General features: G+C 44.6%; 5 protein-coding genes across 8 annotated transcripts; 1 reads left to right on the forward strand and 4 right to left on the reverse strand.

The window, feature by feature from the left end:
* Positions 1-1,203: 1,203 nt before the first annotated feature.
* On the reverse strand, positions 1,204-5,291 carry Btz (CASC3 exon junction complex subunit). 2 transcript variants are annotated; one of them, XM_076440567.1, is made up of 8 exons: positions 4,859-5,291; positions 4,026-4,450; positions 3,682-3,966; positions 3,192-3,604; positions 2,821-3,120; positions 2,664-2,696; positions 2,275-2,531; positions 1,204-2,168 (listed from the first exon to the last, which is right to left on the reverse strand). In XM_076440567.1, the coding sequence occupies exons 1-8, from the start codon at positions 4,955-4,957 to the stop codon at positions 1,563-1,565; spliced, it is 2,418 nt and encodes an 805-aa protein (XP_076296682.1). In that variant the 5' UTR covers positions 4,958-5,291; the 3' UTR covers positions 1,204-1,562. The 2 variants fall into 2 exon arrangements, with proteins under 2 accessions (XP_076296682.1, XP_076296683.1); XM_076440568.1 differs by lacking the exon at positions 2,664-2,696.
* A 302-nt stretch (positions 5,292-5,593) lies between these two features.
* LOC143216959 (endoplasmic reticulum lectin 1) lies at positions 5,594-15,473 on the forward strand. 2 transcript variants are annotated; one of them, XM_076440577.1, is made up of 11 exons: positions 5,595-6,242; positions 6,322-6,495; positions 6,569-7,093; positions 7,490-7,543; positions 8,099-8,257; positions 8,326-8,565; positions 8,685-8,849; positions 9,511-9,669; positions 9,738-9,977; positions 10,141-12,562; positions 13,054-15,473. In XM_076440577.1, the coding sequence occupies exons 1-10, from the start codon at positions 6,111-6,113 to the stop codon at positions 10,384-10,386; spliced, it is 2,094 nt and encodes a 697-aa protein (XP_076296692.1). In that variant the 5' UTR covers positions 5,595-6,110; the 3' UTR covers positions 10,387-12,562; positions 13,054-15,473. The 2 variants fall into 2 exon arrangements, with proteins under 2 accessions (XP_076296693.1, XP_076296692.1); XM_076440578.1 differs by lacking the exon at positions 7,490-7,543 and having other exon boundaries at positions 5,594-6,242.
* On the reverse strand, positions 10,582-11,620 carry LOC143216983 (mitochondrial import receptor subunit TOM40 homolog 1). Its single transcript, XM_076440645.1, has one exon. It carries the CDS (start codon positions 11,618-11,620, stop codon positions 10,649-10,651), a length of 972 nt encoding a protein of 323 aa, XP_076296760.1. The 3' UTR covers positions 10,582-10,648.
* Positions 13,053-14,544, reverse strand: Ift43 (intraflagellar transport 43). Of its 2 annotated transcripts, none has more exons than XM_076440654.1 (6): positions 14,341-14,544; positions 13,772-13,947; positions 13,662-13,691; positions 13,561-13,610; positions 13,404-13,473; positions 13,053-13,334 (listed from the first exon to the last, which is right to left on the reverse strand). In XM_076440654.1, the coding sequence occupies exons 1-6, from the start codon at positions 14,377-14,379 to the stop codon at positions 13,112-13,114; spliced, it is 588 nt and encodes a 195-aa protein (XP_076296769.1). In that variant the 5' UTR covers positions 14,380-14,544; the 3' UTR covers positions 13,053-13,111. The 2 variants fall into 2 exon arrangements, with proteins under 2 accessions (XP_076296769.1, XP_076296770.1); XM_076440655.1 differs by having other exon boundaries at positions 13,561-13,598; positions 14,341-14,542.
* On the reverse strand, positions 14,711-18,564 carry LOC143216973 (uncharacterized). Its single transcript, XM_076440622.1, has 5 exons — positions 17,586-18,564; positions 16,136-16,435; positions 15,565-15,994; positions 15,116-15,471; positions 14,711-15,008 (listed from the first exon to the last, which is right to left on the reverse strand). The coding sequence occupies exons 1-5, from the start codon at positions 17,718-17,720 to the stop codon at positions 14,913-14,915; spliced, it is 1,317 nt and encodes a 438-aa protein (XP_076296737.1). The 5' UTR covers positions 17,721-18,564; the 3' UTR covers positions 14,711-14,912.
* Between the last annotated feature and the right edge of the window lie 856 nt (positions 18,565-19,420).

Genomic DNA, 19,420 nt, shown 5'->3' on the forward strand with positions numbered 1-19,420 from the left:
ACACTGGTACGCTGTTCCGCGTACGAGATATCGCATAATATAACGAAGCGTCGAGTTGTTTCGTTTTTGTTTTTTTCTTTTTAATGTGTACCGATCGCATTATAATAATAAAAATGATCAACGTCTGTTCTCGCTGAACATGAACTGGAACTATAGGCACACACGCGCGTCTGCACGTTACTTCGCTTATAATCGACTGGTAGCATACGTGACCGTTATTGACCGTTATTGTAACTATAATAATTTTTTTCAAACGATATGCCAGCCACTCCGACAAAATCGTGTATAAAAAGTTTTCTCGTAACATACGTATATATGTATGCGTACATATATATACCGCTACTACTATGTTATAAATATAATGCGATGTAAAATTCCGATACTATGTACACTATTCTCCTAAACATTTTACGTCGTCTGAATGGAACTTAATTGTTAATCCGCTAACGTTACAATTCAATCGTGAACGAGGATTATTGCGTGCGTAGATCAATTCCATTGTTTATACGATCTCGTCGCTGTGTTCCTCTTGAACGTTGGATTTTATACGAGTCGACTCTCGATCGGTAAGTTTTTACGTCCAAAAAATGTCTTCTTCGTGTGATAAACCGGAACAGAGGAAAAATAAATTTAGTCAGTTATGAAAAAAATCTTACGAATATATTATCTTTTCCATTCCACATCGCCAGTAACAAAGCATGCTGCAAGCGTATTAAAAAAAAATAGAGAGAGAAAAGAAAAAACGAAAAGATTTATCGTGATTCGATAGAATCTATCAGAGATAAGAGCAGTATTATAGCAGCGCCTTGAGTTAAGCTACGCGGATGCATAAAATTATAAATGACAATCCTTCTCCAACGATTGAAGGTAAATAATTCTCTTCTCGCCACCGCGCACTGTATAAGTCAAATTAAAGCATTAAGTGATGATTATCTATCAAATGAACATAATTCGCTCGCCCGTCGCTTTTACTCAACGAATCGTGGTACAAACGTGTTTATACAGAAAACGACATAATGCGTATTAAGGTTACTGACCTGACTATATAAGTCTATTTACAAGAACTGTTTGTTGTTATTAAAAAGAGATGTATCGAGACTTATTAACCGTTCTGCCCTGCGTCGATGCTGCATGCGTTAATGCTCGTTACACGATAGTACATTTAAACACTAATCCCCTCTACTAATAATCGATTATTAGTAGACTTTTATATATGAAAGTAATTCAACAGTATTGAAGAATGTGTTTTTTTTCCTTTTAATAGTACCAGCAGATCGATGAAGATTCGTAGCGGAACATTGTTACAAATGCGACCGACCCTACGAAATATACAACACGTTGGAATTAGATAAAACCATTCGAAATATGTATTAGACACGCACACACGGCGGTTTTTGCCACTGTTTCACGAGCGGCTCGCGATCATCAATTTCCTATACGTATTGTATAACTTCATTAAAATTACACATCGTCCTTTATAATTATTATGCGTACTCGTACTCACGAAGATTTACAATTACGTCTTTTGCGGGAAAAGTTAAAAGAAACTGTACGGCATTATTTCAAGCTGCTGCTTCCTCGACAACTTTGCTCTCGGTCGTACTGCTCTCGATGACGATAGGATCGTTCTCAGTCTTTTCAATGACTGTTGTTTTAATGTGAACAATATCCTCATCGTCTATAGCGATCTTGGACGAGTCGTTAGCATTTATTATCTCGACGATAGGTTCCGTCGTAACTAGCTCCTGAAACACCGGTGCATCTATTTCAACGCTTTTAGTATCCTTCTCTTCGATCACAGTGTCTTCTATTGCACTCAGATCACCGCCCTTCTGCATCTCTTGAATCGGCGAGCACTGTTCGACCTCGACGTTCTCAAACTGTTCAGAAACTGCCTGCTGTTCAACTTCCAGCAAGCTGCCTTTAATAATATCTTGTTCAAATTGTTGCGCGTTGCCAGCCTGATTCAGCTGCTGCGGCTGTGTACTTCTGCCTCTTCCTTTGCTGGTCTGGTGTTGTTGATTATCGGGCGGTGGAAGAATCGGAATCGCAGCTTTCGGTCGTCTCATCGGAGCCGATTGCTGTTGCTGTTGTTGCTGCTGCGCTGGACTATAGTAAGTACAACCTTGTGGCTGGAAAAGCTCTTGCGGGGGCGGAGGACGCTGCGGCTGAAACCACACGGATGTTTACGCAACCGTAGAGACGAAATTTCTCATAGAAGTTTTGTAAAAAATTTAATAGTCAAAGTTTTTCCCTTTCTAATAATTAGAGTACCTGAACCGGCGGACTGTATCCTTGGTAGCCCTGAAAGTTCGGTTGAAATGCTGGACCATTCGGGCCGGGAACATAATTGATTATACTAGGTGGAGCAGTCTGCGGAGGAATAAATTGCGGCGGCGGTACCAAAAATGGCGGTGGCGCATAACTAGCTGGTTGGCCATTCGGTGGCAAAGGAATAACAGGCTGTCCAGCCAGTGGAGTAGCAGCGGCAGCAACAGGCGGGGTTTGTTCGAAATGACCTTGCGGATATCCTATCAACATTAAATCGTCATTAGAAAAATTACTTTAGACGATACTCATACACGCGACCACTCACGCAGAAACAAGACAAATACAGACACAAAGAAGCTTGTCACACGAGTAAGGAAACCACTTTGTCTTACCTTGCGACTCTAAAACACCTCTTGAATTGCCAGCTAGATGCATGTACACACAAGCCATATATTAATACGAAATACATAAGTATATTTACAAATATTATCTTTGATACGAGAAGATGTATTGAACAAGGTCAAAATATCATCGAAATGTATTTATTACCTTGCGGGGGAAAATATCCGTGCTGGTTGTGCTGATTATGACTGTGCTGGTTGTGTTGCGCGTGTTGCCCATGCGGTGGCGGGTAATTCTGTTGTCCAGGAGTTTCGGCGACTGTAGGACGTTGTCGCAAACTGGAGTATCGCTTCGGTCTGTTGGCAGAACTATCTTGTTGTTGCTGAATTGATTGTTGCTGAATCGATTGTTGCTGTTGCGGCGATGAGGAATGAGATTGCTGTTGTTGCATTCTTGGGGGTACTGTGTTTGACCTCTGTTGATTCGAGGACTGTCCGTAGAAATTTTCTGGAAATAGATATTTCAATAACGAATAGTTCAGAAGGTGATACAGAGTTGTATACGCATCGAATACCTACTATTATGTCTCCCACTCTGGTGATACTGTGCACCATCGTTCACGCTGACATGCTTCATGTCATGCGTGATCTGTAGCTCGTCGTCGTTCTGTACGTTACTATTTCTCTTATTCTCCGCGGTGATTGGACCAGCCCCGCGGCCCTTTGGTTTAGTTTCAATCGTTCTATTAGCAACCATATTGTTATTAGCGTTCGTCCTGAATCCTCGTCCACGTGTTCTACTCGCTGCCAAGCTTACAGACTCGTGGACGTTCCTCTTGTTGTTATCTCTCGGAGATGTCTTTGCATTCACCAATTTATCTGCGTCACCGCCAGCTCCGCTGTTTCCATTGTTACTCTGAGTATGTGGAGAATACTTGGTATCCTTTTTCCAAGCTGGATTTGTTGGCTCGTTCGGAGCTTTGTTCTCGTTCCTGTAAATCAAACGATCGAGGTAATCCGATAAGAAATTAGAAAGGCGGCATCATTAATTCGACAAAACGTTACACACGTGTGAGTATTAGATGTACTGCTCGATTTCGTTTTCGGACTATCGCTCTGAGTTTGCAGAGGTGGAAAGTTTTGTACTTTGTTCTGGATTTTGTTTTTACTACTGTACCAAGCCGACGAGATTACCGGCTCCTCTACTTGTGCAGTAGCGTTTTTATTAGTTCCCAGCGCTGGGAAATCTTCACCGCTTCTGTTAAACTTCCTATTTCTATTTGCGACATTAGTTCCCGGTTTTCCATAGGCATCCTCATCCTCCCAGTTGCGTGTATATTTATTGGGGCCACGACTGTAACGAATGAAACATGTAAAATCGGTGAACTATAACAATCGCGTTAGGATATTTACCCGTATCTTCTTCTTCTTCTAGCCCTGGGTGGACCTTCTTCGTTTCTAATGTCATAGCCATACACCGCTATCAGTTCTTCGTGACTCTTTGGTGCCTGTTCTTCGTCGTTGTACCTATCATGATCCCATCTGTCCTCTTTATCTTTCCACACCTTCTTCTCTTTGGTATCCCTTTCACTCTGAGACTCTGGATTAGTCTCTGGTACCTCGTCCGCAGTTCTGTCATCATGCTCATAGAATGTTCCCCTCTTGGGAATGTACTGTGGATTTCGTCTGTCCTCGTCGTCGTCTAATTTCTTCTGAGGTTTCTCTTCTTCCTGGCCATCTCCGCTCTCCCTCAACGCGCCGTCTTGAGATTCCACATCAGAATCAGACGCGTAAATGTCGCATTCGGAGTCTTGGTGTCCATCAGTCTGTTCGCTGCTCTGTAAAACGGAGCATAAATGTAAAATAGAATTAACGATGCTGTAAACATTCTGCAGAATCATCATCGATATTTTCTCATCTGATTCTACAATGTGAAAATATGTACGAACGGGTTTCTAGCGTATTTCGGACAAATGAAGAGTAATCTCGTTTAACCGATGAATTCGCTCGCCGGCAGATTAAACACGAAAGAAAGTCTTGTCAGTATTATACACAGAAGTATTACAACAGTCTACTTAATCCGCATAATCGGGTCTTCCGCCTAACTTTCGATCCGAGACGATACGGGGGACTCGTATAAACATTGACAGCCCGGAGAACGATCGAGACCAAGAGAGAAAATGAGATCGTTACTCCAGAAGCATCGGAAAAATATCGAACCAGAAAGACATTTGCAAACAGCTAACCTGGGTCTCTTTCGTTGCGTTCAACTCCTCGCAGGAGTCCGAGAGATCGTCAGAACCGCACGACTGATTAGACTTTCGACGTCGCCTAGTGTCCGACATAGTTAATTCAATTGAGGCCACACGGTTCCCGAATTATCACCAGTTTTCTCGCGCGAGAACGTGAGCGGAACGATCAACGGCGGATGACTTTTAAGGTCGAACTAGTCCGTAGTCTGTGTCTGTTTCCACTTCAACGGGGTCCCTGATCACGATTCTCGGTCATGAATGATCACGAATCACGGACCAGACTATCACCGTATCGAGAAGGCACACCAAGTTTACGAAAATTTTCGCAACCGAAACAATTTCGTCAAGCCGCTGCAGCTGCAGGCCGCTGTCACTGGCGATTCTTACAGAGGCGAAACTCCGGCGTTTTTCGGGAACCGTCTGAACCAGTCTGAACCGTGTAGATCCATCATGGATCACACAGGATCATTGTAGAGGAAAAACTCGGCTGACTTTCGGTGATCAATGAGCATGCGCCCGTAAGTTTGTACACTGTGAACGTAGCTCTAGAACTACTTCTTTTAAATTCAGAATCAGAGACTTGTTATTCTATTCGAATTAATTGTGGCACTTATCTGGGATAGATACAGAAGCCATTTTATATAAATTTGAATATATAACATAATAAAAACAACATTGTGAGCAGTGTTTAATTTATTTCTAGCCCATTACGTTTCAAATATTGCCGCGCTTTTACAAGTGTCAGAAGTGTCGCGTGACTCCGTGATATGCAGTGATATGGCTGGTTGTTGCTGGTTGCACTCGACTGGAAATATTCAATTCTGCAGACTTCCAAAAGAACTTTAGCATGAAGAACAAATTGAATATTTAATAAATGATGGCAGCTTCCTTTTCTAAATGTACTTCACCGTTTCGTTACGCGAGAGTGAGCGAAATATTCCACTGAGAATCATCCACGTCAGTTCGCGTGGCCCGAAATTACTGGCTATCGAGCGAAACGATTTACATATATTTAGGCGAGGAACAAAATTCCTGTGAGACACCGCACAATTCAGAGAATTCCAAGTTCAATGCTAGTAAAAAGCGTATAAATTTGTTTGAAGTTTCGAGATACAAATTGCACTATCTCCACGTTAGCAGCAGTTAGCAGAAACATTTCTGCACAGCCTTGATGGCAGTCACGTTAGCGCTGTTTACCAGTCTCGTTCGTTAAAAATATGGTGAAATAATCACGATTTTTACAAAAATGTCGAAATATCGTACTGTCTACAATGTGCTGTTTTTTTTCGTTACTGTATACGGACATGATATGAGAAGTTTCGATGATACAATCCTGTTCAAAGTAAATTGGCCGGGAAAATCGAACGCCGATTTATTGGTACGCATATAGTCGATAAGTTCGTAAATAGAATCTTAGTCTGTGACAGATATAAATCAATCATTTTTATTTCTTACAGGAGAGTCGTCCAAATCTAGAGACTTACTTCATAACAACTGCGAACAATGAAAAGTATCAATGTTTAATTCCTGATGCAATCGATTCAGAAGACGATCACAATGAGCCTTACTACGGAGCGAACCCTATAGAAATTTTATCATTGCTGCCCAAGCATAGCCCTTGCTCTTATAAGGTATACATTTCAATTATAAACAACCTCTGCATGAAATATCCTACATTTCTTCTCTATGGTATGATCTGTGTAGGTTGAGTTGTACTGGACATACGAACTATGTCATGGAAAGTACGTACGACAGTATCACGAAGATAGGGATGGGAAGAAAGTAAAGATACAAGAGTATTACTTAGGTACGTTCGACAAGCTGCAAGAAATGAAACTGGTGGCAGAGTATCAAGAAAGAAATCTAAGGCCTAACAGGAAAGCAGAGATACCGGTCACCAAGGTTGACGGGATCAATATGCCTTACGTGGAGATCGAGATGGGCGATGGTACAGTTTGCGATATAAATAATAAACCACGAAAAGTCAAAGTCCGTTATGTTTGTTATCAGCACGGTAGACACGACTTGTTCTCCGTGAAAGAGCTTGTAAGTTGCGAATACGAGGTGATCGTATTGTCTCCTGTGCTGTGCCATCATCCTGACTATAAACAACAAGGCACAGGGGGCAACGAAGTCAACTGCTTGCCAGTTGACAATGCGCCAAAGAAACCGAGGGCACTTATTTCAATGGAAATGGAAAGCTTGAAGCTGCAACACCAAAAAGTGACGGTAAAACCACTTTTCCTAAACCCTACACAGTTAACTATTTATTCCTGAATATGCTTGTGTCGTGTGTATATAATGTTGTTATTTAAAATAAAATTTTTCACACGATTCCTGTGTACAACAGTAGTACATTTTTCTTAATGGATTTTTCGGCGAAACACGCAGATTTTTGTTCGGACAACAAACATTTATGCCATGCACTTTATCCATAGAAAACACTATATGTCACGCAAATAGTAGGAAACTGCTTTTATTGATACTGATTCTAAGTTTCTACATATACACAATTCACATGACTTGTCTAGCGACCAGCCATGTTAGAATTTGTTTCGGCTTAGCGTTAATCAATATTTCTCCTTGTTTCTCATCCATATACTGAATTCATTATTTGTTGCACAGGATGACAAGCCGCAGAAAGTCTATGCAATCCTCCATGTAGATCAGGAGGGCCAGGTCAGAATATTTTGTATTTTTGGGAACAGGCTATAAGCGCTTGGTGGTTCTTATTGTCACTATATGTCATTAATGTGTATTTCATTCTGTCCCTTCCTTTTCTACATATATATTCGTTTCCTCCCCCCCTGAGACTGCATATTTCTCGAAGAGAATACTATTCGGAATAACAGTACAAAACACTATTCACGCACTGTTACATGCGATGCATCACAGTTTTTTTCGCTTTATTACGTCACTTGTAATATTTTCCGCGTCTGTCATTGCTGTTCCTCCCATTGCTTTCAGCTGTTACACAGCGTCGGACTATCTAATATTCATTAGTTTAAGAATGATACGTCGACGAGGAGACATTCAAAACGTAAAAACATTTTTGCATGTACCAGTGTACATAGAGGTCGTTTAACGTATAATGCAAAGGAGCAATGGTACTCAGAATATTCATGTTTCTAACAGTTTCATTCAGTATAGCATTAACATCGATCGTAGACAGCTATTCGCGTTCATCGGGTAGAATAAATGATAGTTTAATTAACGTTTACGTGTACATTTCAGGATGGCGAGGCGCGCGTCAGGGTTGAGATACATCCGGTCGATATGATCGACAAACATAACATCGAGGACTCGATCAACTCGATAACGGATTCAGGTATCAGTCCGGCGGAAGCAAGTCCCGTGAAAAATTTCCTAAGCGGCAAGAATTGTTTGCACGGGGTCAGTACATCACTTAGTCGAATGGTACTCGCTGCGATGGAATGTAATTAATTATTAATTGAGAGCAGGGCAATGGTTGGTGGAAGTACGAATTCTGCTATGGACGTTCCGTGATCCAGTATCACGTAGAACGGGACGGTACCAAAACGACAGTCACTCTCGGCAAATTCGACAAGCAGAAACACTTGGACTGGATCGCGGCGCATCCACACAAGAAGCCAAAGTCACCGGAGCTGCGTAAACAGCTTTCACATTTTTACAGCGACGGGACTATCTGCGATAAGACCGGCAATCCCAGGCAGACTGAAGTATGACAGATAAGGAGAATAAAGATAAAGGGCATAGCCAGATAAAGATCATATCATTCGATAGGACATCCAAAGAAAACCTTTCAAATTTCAAACGCTAACGAACAACAAATTTTCAGGTGAAGTTGAAATGCGTCGAGGGCCACACGGCGAGTCCGTCCAGCGTTTCCCTATTTCTGCTCGAGCCAGAGACCTGCGAATACCTGTTGGGAGTTGAGTCTCCTCTGATCTGTGAAATTCTAGAGTACGCCGACGGCAACGGGCTTCTCAGCGAGAAGTTCGAGGTGAATTTTGACAAGCTGAAGACCACCGCCTACCACGAGTACGACGATTTAGACGAGAGGATAGCGAACGGGGACGACTAGAGTAACGCGTTAAACAGTATCAAATTTATCCGTGCGTCTAGAGTGCCAGCATCGGGTGCTGGCCACTTGTGTTTAGTTCGAACTGAAAGCAGTGATTCGGTTGTTCTTTGTTCGTTGGTTGACGAACATCGCGCGTTAAAGGTTTCGTGTATACGATATATACGCGCAGCACAGTACTCGTGCAATCACACAAACTCTCCAGCTTGGACGTTGTTTGTACATTGAATCAAGAATTGTGATGGTTGCGACGAGATGTGAAAAAGGCTTGTCGGAGACACAATAAAAAACTTTCTACGCCAATTTCTTTGTTCTTTCTGCCGTGTATGCGGTCGACACACACAAATGTATATGTTCCGCCATCATTCATCTTACTAGGATTCCTATGGTTGCTATGATATGTTCAAACAAAATCAGTGTACATAAGATCGTATAACGTAATACAAAGGAGCAATGGTACTCAGAATATTCATGTTTCTAACAATTTCATTCAGTATAGCATTAACATCGATCGTAGACAGCTGTTCGCGATCATCGGGTACGATACATGATAATTTCATTAACGTTTACATGTATATTTTAGGATGGCGAGGCGCGCGTTAGGGTCGAGATAAATCCGGTCGACATGATAGACAGACATAACATGGAGGAATCGATCGACTCGATATCGGATCCAGGTATCAGTCCGGTGGAGGCAAGTCCCGCGAAAAATTTCTTCAGCGGCAAGAATTGTTTGCATGGGGTCAGTACATCACTTTGTCGAATTGTGCTCTCTGAGGTGGAACGTAATTAATTATTAATTGAGATCAGGGCCACGGATGGTGGAAGTACGAATTCTGCTATGGACGTTCCGTGATCCAGTATCACGTAGAACGGGACGGTACCAAAACGACAGTCACTCTCGGCAAATTCGACAAGCAGAAACACTTGGAGTGGATCGCGGCGCACCCACACAAGAAGCCAAAATCACCGGAGCTGCGCAAACAGCTTTCACATTTTTACAGCGACGGGACTATCTGCGATCAGACTGGCAATCCCAGACAGACTGAAGTATAACTGATAAGGAGAAAATTGATCTTTCGTCCTACCATTCGATATGACATCCAAAGAAAACCTTTCAAGTCGGTGTCCCATCGAATTGCACGATGAAAGATCAATTTATCTGGCTGTATCCTTTACAATTTCAAGTTGAGCACAAACAACAAATTTTCAGGTGAAGTTGAAATGCGTCGAGGGCCACGCGGCAAGTCTATCCAGCGTTTCCCTATTTCTGCTCGAGCCAGAGACCTGCGAATACCTGCTGGGAGTCGAGTCTCCTCTGATCTGCGACATTCTAAAGTACGCCGACAGCAACGGGCTTCTCAGCGAGAAGTTCGAGGTGAATTTTGACAAGCTGAAGACCACCGCCTACCACGAGTACGACGATTTAGATGAGAGGATAGCGAACGGGGACGACTAGAGTTACGCGTTAAACAGTATCAAATTTATCCGTGCGTCGGGTGCTGGCCGCTTGTGTTAAGTTCGAACTGATTATGCAGTGCTGCTCAACACTCGTGCAATTACACAAACTCTCCAACTCGGACGTTGTTTGTACATTGAATCAAGAACAGCGATGGTTGCGACGAGATGTGAAAAAGGCTTGTCGGAGACGCAATAAAAACCTTTCTACGCCAATTTCTTTGATACCGTGCATGCGTTCGACACACACAAATGTTCCGCCATCATTTGCCGATATTGAGACCGACGCCCACGCGAAACTGTTGCTTGCTATGATTCATGAGACCGCTGATGACCAGCGAGCACTCGGGTATGGGGTACAATCGTTTCTCGAACACGGCGCCGACGGAAGTCTCGGAATTGACTATTCCGCGGAACACTAGGTCCGCGTAGGGGACGTTCATTTGGTAGACTATCGTGGCGATCGAGTGATGAGTCCGAACATTGGTTTCTAACTCGACACCGAGCTCTAGTTGCGAGCTGGCCTTGTGATGGTAGCACAAGTGGAGACCCGCCTCGCCGAGGGTGCCGGACAGGGTCGTGAGACCGGTGCTGTAGCGGAAAGCGACACACATGACTGTCTGCAGACCGCCGGGTACTTTGGAGCCGCGAAGACAGGCCAGCTCTGCACCCAGGGTGATCCTAGACGTAATCGCTTGCAGATAGTGCATCACCAAGGTCCCGTGACTCCTGGTGAAATCTGGGTTCGCCATGGTGACTGCTACTGTGAAATCATTCGCGCGATACTCTGCCGTGGAGCTCGACGCCTTGTACAGGCCCTTAGCGACCTGCGCCGATAGCTTGAACCGGAATCGACATCCCAGCGTGTGTACGAAGGAAGCAGACAGGTTCCCATTCGGTGATATCTCACCCATAATCACGGGGTACCTCTCCTTAAGGCCTACCATCTTCGTACCAACGTAACTCGCTCCAAACTTGTAACCGGAAGGCGTCACCGAGCTCAGCGTGATCGAATGCGTCACGTTGAAGTGCTCGCTAAGCACCTTTCGAATTATCAACCGCGCTCCCTCGAAGTTCTGCGGGTACAGCTCCTTCACCTTTCTGTGCAGGTCCTCGAAGCTTCCCGGATTCCCTGGACCCCTGTCCTGTGGCTCCACGCAACTTATGCATTCCTTCTCGTTGTGCAATGCACTTGGCTTCTCCTCTCTCCTCGTCGACGCGTGCACCGTACCCATCGCGAAACATCGGATGCAGTCGAAGCTGTGTCGGAAGTTAGTAATTTCCTACGAGATAAGAGAAGTTTTTAACTATTAGGTATCTACATTTATTTTAACTTTTAATTTACTCGCATATAGTATTTAGAATCTGAAAACTTGAAATTTTGTGTTTCGAGCATAAACAAAGCTGTCGACTACATTATCAAATATTTATTTTGCATTAAAGTAGTTATTTCAGCAAATGTGTAAAACAATTTTATTCTGATTTAGAACTCCCAGCCCGCGACGGCGTTTAACCTTAGATGATTAAACTATCATGCATCATTTTTTAAAGAATTATGATGTGAGGATTTGACGATTTTTAGTATCGAACTGAATCTAGAAGAGACCGAGTATATTTTTACTTTAGTAGCAGTTGCTAATTCAGCTCCGTGTGGTATATTTCAATAAAGTCCCGCATACAGGGGATGGCAGTTTATCGCGTTGTACGGGTGCCCGGTTGAAGGGGTTAAAGTAAATGGATAGCATCCATAATTAACAAAATTTCGTTCGAAATCTTCACGACATCTCACTCGAGGCTACAGGAAGGGAGTAATCGTCTGAATTTTAATTTGGCTCGTTGCGCACACATGCGAATTTCGGTTTTAATAATTGGCGGGTTAGTAGTCCTAGTCGCTGCCACATTTCAAACCTGAAGCGCGCTGTCGCGATCGATAACTGCGGAACGACCCACGAGTCGATTGTAACCAAATCGACTATGATTCCTGGTTCGTCTGCTAGATGGCTTTTTAGTTGATCGTTTCTACCCTCCGTTCAATTTTATATTATTATTTAAGTGAAAAGCAAATATTATTTATATGAATAAGCTTGCACACGAAGCGTGTAGACACTGCGCAAGTATTGTGGTACTTGCCGTTTGTAATTTGTACGTTTTACTAGCTGTAAACAATATTATTTTTGGTAAGATGAGTTTCTCGCTGATACTCGTAATGTGGATCTTTTGTATATATACCGGGATCGAGAATATTACTTTTGGAAGTGTGTGCTAGTGATGGCACAGCTGAACATTGATCGCTAACGTAGAAATTGTGGCAGATCTGCTCAGTGGGTGTTGTCACGTGGTCGCTTCAAGTAGCTTGTGTCGGCTCCCGATTGCGCGTTCAAGTTCGTGGTTTCCTCAAACCTCGGATTTGCACGCCTGCACGGTCGAGTCCTTCACGTCGCTCCTCGAACTACCGCGATTTCCAAATTGGGGGGCAATCGAATAGGTCAGACGAGGTTGTAATTTGTCGCTTCCATATGCAGGCACTGCAGAAGCAGTATGCCATGTTTTTTTGTATGTTACTACTTCCTTTTATTTACCCCGCACAATACAATAAAAAAACGCTACTGCCTCCATATAACGCAATTGTAATACACTAATAATTTGTTTCTTTTCTGTTGCATGAAAGAAATCGGCAAGAGATGTTCTGACGTCAGGTGTATTTATTTATAAAAATGATACAACGTTCACGTAGAAATCTTCTTCTGAGCCTCGCTGTTTATTTCGGAGGCGACCTGAGTGAACAGGAGATTCCAGTTCCACACCTCGTCCGGTTCCTTCGTCAGGTTCTCGTTGTATAATTTCTCGGCAAGAAGGGAGAGATTGACGCCATTTAGAGAGGTGAACGCGGCGTTCTTCACCAAATCTGTGTCGAGCTCTTTGTAAGCGGTGACCCTGTTCACGTTCACCCTGCGAGGTGATTAATAAAAGGACATAGAGAAATGCAATCGACAATAGGGAACATGCAACTATACCTACGTGGGAGTATTGATGTCGGACAATGCGCTGTCCTCCTGTATCTCGTCCAAGTCTGGAATAATGGGAATGTCTGCGAAGGGTACAATGTTTATTTAAAACATTACGGATCTGAGGTGAAAGTTTGTTGAACAGTGGCACTAGGAGAAACAATTCTCACCGTCAGCAGGGTCCTTCTCGATCCCGCGGCTCCGTTCCCTAATAAACAGTCTATCAGTGACTATGGTTGTCTGATTTCTTAAAGTTACGCGTTATACTCACTGTTCAATCATGTTAGCCGCTCCTCGAGATCTATTAAAACATAAGGAAAGAAAAGAATATGATAAAACAATAATAATTAACTTTTTCAGAAGCAGAGAATTGTAATTTACCTGCCGCTCTTCAGTTCGTCACCCCATCCCGTTTTCCTGGTGCGAGGGGGTGCCACAGGTGGTTGCGTTGATTTCCCAGCGGACATCGATACAGGACTCTCCAAAAGATCATCGTCCGATTTGCTTTCCTCCTGCGCGACATTCTGCGTCGACCGTCTGCCCAGTCGGGGTAAAAGCTACAAATCAAATAGCTATGAAGATCTATTATACACTCACGTAATTTTGATTATTTTCACTTGAAAAACATCAGACGTGTTGTTCAAACCCCAATGAATACGTGTGAGAAGTAGCAATGCGACAGATTCAATAGTTTTTCTGTGAAAAATTGCTAAATATGCGTGCAATCCCCATACCACCTGTTAGGCCCGGTGGGTAGCAGTCTCCCGCAGAGAAGACTTCTAAAACACACCTCCTGCTGGGTCCTCGGACCCTCGGGCCCTAAATCATTCTCTCTCAACAACATTCTTCACTCTATCTTTCCGAGTGTTCGGAAGGTGTGAAAAATTCCACCCTGCAGCGACAATTATCGAGGCAACGCAACCTCTACAGCGAAGTATGCGAAGATATACCTTTTTCGAAGTGATCTCCAAATCCGCGGCCCAGTCCATGACTGTCTAGACTCGTCCAGGCGGTGTAGAAACGAAACGGTTCGCGCAAGGTGTGTGTTTGCGACCAGTAACCATAACAACTGACCGCCCCGCCACGCGACGTTGAATCGACTTCGCTGTGCACGTCTTCTGCGTTCTCCTCCCCTCTTCGGCATCGGACGAAGCGCGAGAAACGTGACTGGAAACCTTGCGAACCGAGTCGGCTACGCACTAAAACCGGTTCCGAACTTATCAAGCTTCTGGACGCGCGGCTTTTCAAACGTCCCGCGCTCGGCACCTGAATCCTGAAAATCTAAGGACGTCCAGGAGAAGACGGAGTAAGACTGGAGAGACGTACAGTTACATACAATATATTTTTATTACACAAAGTTGCTTTACACGCTTAAATTATGTAAATACAGTCTGCGGTGCTCGGCGGGTGGCACTGTGCAGGGATGGAAGGGCAACACGCTTCGCTAAGACAAAAATGTATTCTGATTCCTCAGTCATCTCTGCACAGCGCCTGAACATCATTTAAATAGGGAACGTACGAGCTAATAGTACTTCGTGTTATCAATTTGTCGTTGATACTCCTCGTCATCGGGGTTCGGGTCGCAGCTGTTGTCGTTGTTGGGTGGTCTGACTCCGTTGTACCTGAAGACGAACACATTCGACATGTTGAATGCGAGACGTGAAAGAAGAGTGTCTCATTTAACTTTATATACAATGCATGGCTATCACAGCTCTCTCGTTTCAGGTACCTGGAGAAGTCCCCCTTGCAAAGTCTCCACGGCAGCACGTCGATCCTCTCGTGCAGAATAGCGGATATCTCCGGGCTGACGAAGTTCGGTGTGCCGGCACCGGAACCACGGGTCAGGAGTTTCCTCCTGCGATCGTAGCAGCAATGCTGAGCGGCCGCGCTTCCGCTTCCCTGGATGAGCAACGATCTTACGCAGTAAGCGGCTCCGGGCTTGTAAACGTCAAGCCTTTGAGAGCTGCCGCTGACGTCCCGCCACCTGAAATGCCTTCTCTGCGGCTCGTCCCAAATTTTGTCGTCGTAAAAGATGTTGCTGGGATATTGACAAGGGCAGGCGGGCAGCGAGGCCAGGCCACCTGCAACAGAACGATCGCGTTCGTAGAACCCGCCAACAATAGGTTCCATATTTATACCTCGGCTCGGAGATTATTTCTTCTACGTAGGCTTACCTAAGAAAACCTTCTCAAGCTTGTCCCTACTGTTCAACCACTTCTGGCAGGGATCCTCGCTCGAACCGTTCACGAAATTCAGCTCCTTCAAGATGTCCCGACCCTCCACGCCGGAAGCGTTACGCAGGCTTTGGAACAGCCTGCCCAACAAAACGCCCAGGCCTTCGTGGAACGCCGTTTGATCCTCCACGGCCGAACGGCGCGCCGTTTCATCCCCGTAATTGTCCGTCTCGTTCAGCCTGTCCTTCTTTGACCAGTCCTCCGCCCAGGATGGCAAGCTAGTGTCTTGGAACTCGATCTCGTCCAGGAGGCTGCGGTCGTCGAAGGAGTCCATCGACTCCGAGCTTACGTTCCTCTCTACGTTAAAGCTAGCCTTCTCCTCGGGGTCCCTTGCGTCGTAGTCCTCGCCCTTGGACTCGCTATTCACCTCCTGAGGAACAATTGGCACTGAGGATCATGGGAAAGTCACACGGGCTGACTTTGACGGTAGAGTCTTGTTAAATAGACCTGTATATTCATAGCAATGTATCGAGGACTGATGATAATATTATTCCAGGTAGAGGACAATCACCTGTGTCTGATCATTCGCGTCAGCAACGTGCTCTTCATTCTCCAAGACCGTATTAGCCTCCCGATCGTTCTTGGTCTCGTTTCGAAACGGCCTAGCGATGCCTCTTGAGCAGATCGACCGATTTCGGCAGCGACGTCGTTTCCGGTGCTTCGCGTGCCTCGTGGGAAGCGTTTCCTTCTCCAGCTCGTCGTTCCGCTTGTCTTTGAGGGTGACGGTCATCCAGGGGGAACGGAGGAGCCTCGGGCCCGAGTATTCCTCGATAAGACCGTCCAGATTGCGTCTAGTCTCCTCATCGTCCAGCTGTTAAAAGAAATCAACGAGTTTGAGGAAGAATGCAATGGAATTTCAGGAAGAAGACAATGGAATTGATAATTGGATCTATTGTAGCTCCATGTTTGGATCGTCGCTCCCGAGGAGGGCGGCATGTCGGCACATCAAAAGAGGCCCCGTGTTTGGCTCGTGGATCTGAACAGGTAAAGGGACGCAGTACGAGTGGAATGGAGCGGAATGGGATACGCTCGGCGGATCCGGGAACGTTTCTACTTCTGGGAAGCGTGCGCCGCGAACTCTGCTTCCATTCAATGGCGTAGCCCACGGAATCTCCGTTTCCTGTCTCGGAAATTCGAACTTCACTGAAGTTCCTTCGGCAATTAAAGATCTAGGCCCATCGCACTTCATTAACACCTTAAGGGACGACGCTGATCGCTCCGATTGAGCTTCAAGAAAAAGTCGTAAATGAAATCTCATTACTAGACTGCGGATCTTCGCGCAAAATAAAAATATTGTGCATTAATTGCAGGACACAGGAATCCGTATTCGGCAATGTTCAATGAAAACAGCTTTGTAATCTCAGCGATTGTAAGAGAAAAAATTAGGAACAGGTCATTCGACCAGTGGTAGTTTTAGTGTTAAGAGTCGGTATGATTGATGTCGCGGCGCTTCTTTTGATGTCTCCGGCGCGCGGCTACTTTGATGCTGTCCCGCTTGGCATTTTTCGTCCTCGAAGTGTTAACCCCTGTGATTTCCTCCACCGCTGTGATTAGAACTTCTTTATCTTCAGTCTACATTTATTTTCATGCTCGACACGTCCGCTATAACGTTTACACTCTCAGTAGATTCTGTATGAAACTATTCTCATGAGTTTACATCAATATTTCAGGGCTGTTTATATCAACCCTTTGCACTCGGAGCTATTTTAACCAACCTACATATCAATTTCTTCTTTGTATGAAAATGAAATTGATATAATACTGAATACAATACTTAAATGTGCAGTAATTAATCAGACATCAGCATATTTAATAACTATAATGACTCTGTAGAATTGTGATGTACCAAAACGAATCATAGACTTCCAAAAATTAGGAAATAATTGCCGGTATACGTGTAACGTGTTGATAAAACAATTTGCGATTTCAGGGAGGAGGAAGTCGAAGTCACGTGTACTCACCTGATGTCTGGTGTGCAGGCCGTCGGTGGTCAGTATGAAGACGAGTATCCAGCAGATCAGCGCGGAAGCTCTCATGATTGTCAGGGACGATCGCCGCGCTTGTTTGTCATAATGCGCTCCATACACCATCGACATTCTGGATCATCTTCTTCAGAGGTGACAACCGCTTCTTCCCATCTTCGCTGACATCTCCGTCAGACTCTATCATCGTACCATCTCCGAGAGGCACTAACGTTTGAATTTCAATCTGCAGGATCAAGGACGTCGCTGGTGGTGTCTTTGGCCTCTGGTTGTTTACACGCAGGAAACAGCGAGACGGAACGATCGACAGTGTCAACAGGACCGCATCGATAACTTGTACGCGGCGTAGCGGGCACGATAACAGCCGCGGAAGAGACAGATAACGAGTTCGCGATGATGGGCTTTAGTTTGTAGCAAAAAGGACGCGAGAAAGAAGGAAGAGGAACACGAGGCCACGAGGCGCGCACCGTTCAAAGGCCTACCGCTATATGTATAGTTGTGAACCGGTGAAGTGTTCTGTCCCACTATAATGGCCAGCTGGTGGTAGTGGAGAGGCTGCTGGAGAGGTAGCGCGCCGGATGACAGAACACTACGTCATTGTACAGACCATACAGTTCACGGCTTAGGGTTTCTTACTTCTTGTTAGACCGCGGCAACGGCCTACGTCTCTCTCTCTCTCTCTAGGCCCTTCTCTTTCCGTTTCACACCGTTTCACCTTTCTCTTCGTTCCTCCACGGACACGCTGCTGTCTAGTCTCTCTTCTTCGACCCGTAATCCTTCCAGCGCTCACATCCATAACCCTTCCGCGGCTTGACCGCTACTCTCTTTCTCTATCTGTGGTTCTTCAACATGTTCCAACCGAGCCTTGAGAGATGCGACTCGGTGAGCACGTTCTCGCTGCAACTCTTTGTTTATGTCTATTTTATTTGATAGTCTAGCTCCACTATACTCCGGCTAACAGTTAGTTATGCTAGAAGTATTTTTCTTGTTAAGGATAAAATGGCTAGATCAGATTCAAAGCTTAATTTCTAATCACTCAATACTGTTATCGAGTCATATAATTATTGACGCGTCTTTTGGCAACAGTGGTGACTGTTTTTCATGTTACAGATATTATACGCGGTGTAGCGCGAAGATACTCGACGATTCCAGGTATTACCACAAAGTGGCAGGGAGATGAAGTTAGGGAGAGGCGGCGGAAGACTGCGCAACACCGAAGATCCTTACTTCATTCGTAGAACTGATGGAAGAATAATGTTCAGCGACCGCGATATTACCGAACGTAGAAAATGTTAAGCATAGGGGTTGAACAGAAAGAGATCTCTGATTAACCCTTAAGTCTAGATCGCGAATTTTATGAGATGAGTAGATCAACTGCAAAACAGTAAACATGTTTATAAAATTTAAACATACTATTGCATTATTGCATTATTCCCAACTTACTACAAGTATCAAGAACAGAAAGGTCCTGTAGCTTGAAAGAAGTGCAGACAATTTTGTATTTTGCATAAAAATCCGCGGTCTAGTTATTGGCATCAGTGGTTAAATCAGTGTAATCGAATGATAACATTGAGGTCGTTCGCCACGAGAATGCTCGAGGAATCTCGGCGCCGTAATTATGTAAACGAGAGAATAAGTTGTTGCGAGCAACGCGAACCTGTCGGGGTGCGAGCTACACGCGTGTTACGATACGCGAGGGATCTAAATACAGCGGTGGAATGCAATGGGACGTGTTCCAGTTATTTTTAGCCGGGCAGATTCGAAAATACACCCACCGCGAATTAAATATAACCGAAGATGCACGCGCGCGGAAT

The sequence above is a fragment of the Lasioglossum baleicum genome, chromosome 16, assembly GCF_051020765.1.
Source record: "Lasioglossum baleicum chromosome 16, iyLasBale1, whole genome shotgun sequence".
NCBI lineage: Eukaryota > Metazoa > Arthropoda > Insecta > Hymenoptera > Halictidae > Lasioglossum > Lasioglossum baleicum.